This window comes from Cariama cristata, unplaced genomic scaffold, assembly GCF_000690535.1.
Source record: "Cariama cristata isolate BGI_N322 unplaced genomic scaffold, ASM69053v1 scaffold30898, whole genome shotgun sequence".
NCBI lineage: Eukaryota > Metazoa > Chordata > Aves > Cariamiformes > Cariamidae > Cariama > Cariama cristata.
The window spans coordinates 1-6,398 of record NW_009633399.1 but is presented as its reverse complement, the minus strand read 5'-3'; the positions used below and the strand labels follow the sequence as shown (position 1 = coordinate 6,398).

Here is a 6,398-nt window from a genome sequence, read left to right as displayed (position 1 = left end):
CTAGTCTCTGGAGAGCTGAACGTACAGGACAGGTTTTACCTGCAATGAGGGAAGGTGGCACAGTGGCCTCACCATCTCTTTTGGGCATCAGATTCCTGGAGAGCCAGAGGGGCAAGACATCTTTTTTGATTTTTCTGGGGCAAATATATTAAGGAATATGTCATTTGCTGTGTATTAGTGTTGAAACTGGAAGCTGCCTATGTACAAGAGACATCCGACCACTTTTCCTCCATAGCAGGTTACTCCTCTGCCCTCTGCTAACATGTCCTCGTTTTCCCACTAGTCAGCAACTATGCTATAGGTTTGGCTGCCATCCCGCATCCCTACAACTGGCTCAGTTTCAGCTTTCTGTGGGTAATTTATGGAACGTGCAAGGAAACAGAGGATGACTTACTGGTCGGAGCGGTGGGGATGCTCATCGCTCGGCAGGTGCCAGAGCTGCCCGGCTCGGGCCGCATGGCTGAGGGGCACTAGGACCCGGAGGTTGCTGAGTGGAGGAGGCTGAATTCCCCCCCGCTGTCATCCTCGCTGCCTCTGCAGCTTTATTCCTCATCTCCTTCAATGGTGACTGACTACCTCCTGCCCGGGCTCGCAGCCAGAGCCAGAAGGCCTCGCTAGGACCAGCTCCCAGGACCGATTCCCTGCAGCTCCATGGCATCTCCCAGGACTATCACTATCGTCGCTCTCTCGGTGGCCCTGGGGCTCTTTTTCGTCTTTATGGGGACCATCAAACTGACCCCCCGGCTCAGCAGAGATGCCTACAATGAGATGGTGAGTACGGCAGTGGCAGCACCGAGGGGAGACGCATTAGGGCTCTCTCCCCTCAACCTTGTCGCAGAAGCAGTGTTTGTAGTGGGATGCACAGAGGGTGACTGCTCTGGAGCCCTGAGCGATGGGCAGGAGAGGGAAGAAGCTTATCTGTGTCCTTATTTGATGGGCATGGAGAGAAACAAATAATATGCAGTGACGAGGATATCCTGGCAGTCCTTGCCTGGGCTCTGTCTGAGCCCATGGAGAAACCTCTTGTGGATAAAGACTGGAGGTGAGGAGAAGGGGGTAGCACAGCACACCAGTGCCTGCAAAAACATGGGGGACACAAGGGTCTCTGAAAAGCAAGGTCTGAAGAAGTGCCGGACATGTAGCAGGCTGGTACAGCTGATCCCTGGGAGAATACCTACCCCCTGGATTGGGGTAGGAAAAACAGCTGCCTGCTTTGGCAGCCAGATGATCATCCTCAAAATTCTGTGCTTTAAAGCAAGGATAATGACACTGACTGTCCCTACCTCACCAGACTTGTGCAGGGATTAATTCATGGGTGTGAAATGCTTTGAGATTCTTAGCTGGCAGAAGAAGATATTATTAATAGTCACTGTATTATTCTCTTTAGCCTGGAAAATCTCTCCTCCTCTTGCCTAATGGGAAAAGGGTGAGGAGAGGGAGGAGAAGTCACTGTGTGCATTTCTCAGCTGGTGAGCTACTTTGTGCTCCTCTCTGCCCAAGGCCAACCCTGCTGCAGAGCTTTCCCAGCTGCGAGATGCAGGCAGGCAGGTGAGGGACTGGCTGCCACGTTTTGCTTCCTTGTCTATGTTTGTTTATTCTCCTGCTGCCCTCCCTCACCAGCCTCCCATTAAATTTACTGCAGTGGCTGAAAAGTGTTGGTATAATTTTTGTGCCCCTAAAAAAAACAGTGCTGGAAGTTTCCAGCACATTCTGTTCACTCCCTTTGCTCCACCTGCCCAGCTGCTTTTCCTTAGCTCTCAAATAACATCTGAATCGCAGTGCCTCATCTGCAGCCAAGCACAGAGATCTCACAGAGAAGAATCACCAAGAAGTAACTCAGAAGCAAGAGACTGAGATAAAATCCCCAGAAAACAAAGCTCTTAAGCTTCTGCTACATAAGAGGCAGAAAAAAAGCACTGAGACTTTAGAAGCATTACAAAATCCTTGCTCTGTAAAATATTTTTTTTTCTGCTTTACCAAGAGTCAGGCCTACAGGTAGGAATGATCTCAGTTTTTACAAAGAGAAAGTAGGGGCACTCAGATATTACACAGCAGCATCATTCTTAATAGCCCATAGTGTAACATGTTCATGGCTCGTTAGGCTTTCATGCTTTTCCTGTGCTGCATACCAGGGTGGTCTGTCATGTAATGGAGACAGTGAAAACCTGATCTTGCCAATCGATAACCATGGCTTCTTGCCCCAAGCAAACAGAGAACCTCTGTTATCTACCTACAACACCAAACTTGCAGTTTTTCATTCAGCAAAACCCAGACCTGCTAGTTTGTCTATTAAAATACTTAAAATATCGGAGTACTCTAGGACATGCTGATAGTACATTTCTTTAAAAAGCTGTATTTTTCACAACTGTTTAAAAATGCTCTGAGGAGAGGTTTTATTCACTGATCGTTTAAAATGCATCCTTACAATGCATACACTTAGAGTAAATGTGTCATGAGATCTTAAATTATTTAGTAGCAAAAATGACAATGCTGCCTATTTTTTTAACCACATGTGAAGTGTCAGCTCCTCTTAGAAGGAAGCACCAAAATTTACAGAGAAGTGGGGAAGTTCTGTGTGCCTGTAGTGCAGGTTTCCAGAATCACATGGAAGTAAATCTACAATCTCATCAGTGCCCGTGAGAGCTGAACAACTCTGTACCTGAGATTCGACTTCCATTTCCCGCTCCCTGATTAGAAAGCAGAGAACACAATGCCAAGAATATCTGCAGGGATAGTATACTCAAGTGTAAGTAGAAATCATTTCAGTGTCTCCAATAACTAGGAACTTTATTAAAATACAAAAAAAAGGGAAATACTTGATTGAAAAAGAAAAACCACCCAAACAGAAACAATAAGCCCGCAAGCACCTAATGTTTAAATGCAAGAACCTGAATGTGTGTAAGGACAGAGGCTGTTTCGTCCCTGAAACAATGAGGCAGCTGTGCAAGGAGGCTGTCTTGCAACTTACACTGCTTCTAAATCCAGCATAAACCAGGGAGCAAAGGATGTCAAATGTCAGCTTGCTTTCATCTGAGGAAAGAAAGGATCAAAAAGGTATATAAGCACAGGATAGGGCTGGTGAATCTCAGCTTTGATGTATAGTCCCATGCTAAGATTGTACTGCCCATAAACACTGGGATATTGTAAGTTGCTTTGAGGCAGCAAGAGACTTCTGTTTTTACTTGCTGTACCTTGGCTTTGCAGGGACTAGGTGTGTTATTTAATTATAAAGGATGAGCTATTCTTAGCGACAGGTATTTTTTTTTAACAACATGGTTCTGCATTGCTAATCCTAGCAATTGTAACTTCAGCTTTCAGGGGAAGATACACCGGGCCTGGTCCTAGCTCCAAAGATGGGTGCTAGGTTGCAAAAATGTTTTCCAGCGAGGAGACCACAGCTTATAAAGGGGGAATTGCATGTTGATAGTGTCAATATCCCTCCAACAGAAGCTTTAGGGGTACAGACTGGATATTGTGCCAGAAGGGTTTGTGATGTTTGAAATGATCTCTAGGTAATATGGCACATCAATCTATTTCAATAGAAGTCACCTTTGCCCTTACTTTCTCATATTATGGTGTTCTACACTGTTACTGCTTTATTTCAGAAACGGGCATACAAAAGCTACGTTCGGGCCCTCCCCATGCTAAAGAAGATGGGAGTCAGCTCCATCCTTCTCCGCAAGAGCATTGGTGCCCTGGAAGTGGCATGTGGCATTGTCATGACACTGGTGCCTGGTCGCCCCAAAGATGTAGCCAACTTTCTCCTCCTCCTCCTTGTGCTGGCTGTGCTATTTTTCCATCAGCTAGTGGGGGATCCACTCAAGCGTTACGCCCATGCCCTAGTCTTTGGGATCCTGCTTACCTGTCGCCTGCTGATTGCCCGCCAGCCTGAGGAGCAGCTGCCAGAAAAGAGGATCCTGTCAGTGAATGGAGATGAGCAGCCACTCATCCATGAAGCAGCTCCCGAGAAAGGCAAAATGAAGGTATCCTAGTTGAGTGCATGTGAGAAATACGGACCCTCACGGCAGCTCTCTCCAAAATCACCCAGAAAATTTGTTTTTTATTTACCTATTTATATTTTTTGTCTGTCTAAATAAAGTTGCACTTGGGGTCTCAGAGACACATGGTATGTCTACACTGTAGTCTTGCTTTTACTGCTGCCCTGTAACACAGAAAAATACAAGTTAGCATTCACCAGGACAGCTTGGAGGCAGTTAGCAGCCTGGCTGGAATAGTGCTGGCCTCAGCAGGAGCTGCGAAACCAGCTTGAGAGCATGGGCAAAGACTTGGGCAGGTAGTCATGCTAACTCAGCACTGCTGCACTGGGGAGATTAATCCCTGTGGCAGTTGAAACCTAGCCAGGATGCACTTCTATGTGGCCATCTTGGCAACAGCGGCTGGGTAGAACATAACCCGAGTGTCCCTGTGCTGGCTAGTGCAGCCCCATCCACAAATTTACATTTCCTTTTCCATAGTCAAGGGGGAGAGGACCTTACCGAGCATAAAACTGCTGTTTGTTGTGTTTGAGAGAGGGATTTCTTACCTGTTGCTGCCTCTGTGCCCAGTCCTTTCTTTGGACTCGTTATCCAGGGGAAAGATGGAATGCACTATTTGCATCTTCCTTGATTTCTATACTTTGCAGAGGCTCTAAAACTGGGACAATGGCCTGGTAACAGTAATTTTTTGCCTGCTTCACAGGAGGCAATGGCATCTCTTTACCCCTCTTGGCAGAGAGTAAGGGTGAGGGGATGGGGAGCAGAACTGCCCAAAGAATTCCAAAATATCTGTGTGCTGTTGGCAAATAGCATCATGCTCCCTATTTCGTTGCAAGAAAAAAAAAATCCTTTTTTCCACAACTACTGTAACTTTATAGAATTGTTGGTTATTGCTGATAGATGAGGGTCTGAACATGTCCAGGTACCTCATTGTTCATCCCACATACAGCTTTGGTGAGCTGGGGGAAGTCCTGTCATGAAAGCCTGAATCCCTGTGTATCTGAAGTCTTACAGAGTGTCGTAAGAAGGATGTGTTACCTCTGAGTTTGTTTTTCTTGATGTTTGTCCGTTTTCAGTTTTTCCTTATTTTTCTTAATTATTCATGAAAATAAACTTTTTGAAATTTGGAGAAAAATGTCTTGACAGAAACAAATTTCTTTTTTGAGAGACACATCTGAAAATATTTTTCCTGTGCTCAAACACTGCACCTAAATTGGGCAGAATTATGTCAGGGGAATTTCAGAGAAAGACAAGGTGAGGCAGGATGGAAGCCATCTGAACACTACTGGGCTATATATTAATAACCACAGGCATTCAAAAGAGACATTTGAACATTTTCATGAAACAGCCTCAGATACATTTCTGCTTCAGTACAATGTGGCTGCAAGAAAAGGTATTAAAACTCCAGTAAAATGTATTATATCACTATAAAAATTGATGATGGATGTTCATATGCAGCATATCCAATTTTCTTCTTTAAGTTTGCTGCTGAAACAGATGTATTCCCAAACATACATATGCTCAAAAATCCTCCTCCTAGAGCCCCAAAGAGTGACTACTTATCTTTTATCAGATGTGCATCCTGAACAAAGGAAACTACCAACAGGCCACATTTGTTAGACAATCTCTTCTCTTTACAGACTATCTCAAAGTCATCCCAAATGAATATGGAATTTACTTTACTTCCTGAAAGACACTTCATCTACCATGCCCTGGCTGGAGTTATTAATCACTTTTTAATTCAAAACCAAATAAAACCACCACCAACTCAAAACTACACTATGATGTGTATTCCTACACAAAGTACTCACAACTGAATTGCTGCACCCTTTGGCCAGCTGCTCCTGTCATGTGCATCTAACTCGCTAAACTTTCGGAAACAAGGGTTTGTGTAAGTGTTTTGCAATTTTTTTCACCAAACCTGTATAGATGCCATAATTATAAATGTAAAATACTCTGCATAGCAAAGCTTAGCTCTGCAAATGCTTCAGACCGTAAATGAGTTCTGAAAAATGGGCCCTTCTTTTCACATTTGCAACAGTATGAATTACTGATCCACAGTAGCGGCTGCAGGTTCTTTATCACAAAGGAAGACAAGACGCTTCTTGGAGCCCAGTAACAAGAATTCTGTATTTATCTATATTGGGTTGACCTCCATCATTGCCCCTGAGCATTAGCAAACTATTTTTGGAAGCTACCAGTCATCTTTGCTTGCTAGAGGTGATAAGGCACCAAGAACTGATTTAGTCGTCTTGTAAGACCACGATGCTAATTTACTCTTCCCGCCGCCTGCGCTTTTCTTTCTTCAGCTCCAAGTCTGTAACTTCATTCCCGTCAGTCTCGTCCAAATGCGGCCATGGCAGGCACCTTCCAGCTCCAGTGTCTTCCCAGCTGCAGCCTGCT

At 44.8% G+C, this 6,398-nt stretch overlaps 1 protein-coding gene across 1 annotated transcript; it reads left to right on the top strand.

Moving 5' to 3' along the window:
* Positions 1-436: 436 nt before the first annotated feature.
* On the top strand, positions 437-4,124 carry TMEM35 (transmembrane protein 35). The gene is made up of 2 exons (XM_009706745.1): positions 437-771; positions 3,606-4,124. The coding sequence occupies exons 1-2, from the start codon at positions 652-654 to the stop codon at positions 3,990-3,992; spliced, it is 507 nt and encodes a 168-aa protein (XP_009705047.1). The 5' UTR covers positions 437-651; the 3' UTR covers positions 3,993-4,124.
* Positions 4,125-6,398: the final 2,274 nt, after the last annotated feature.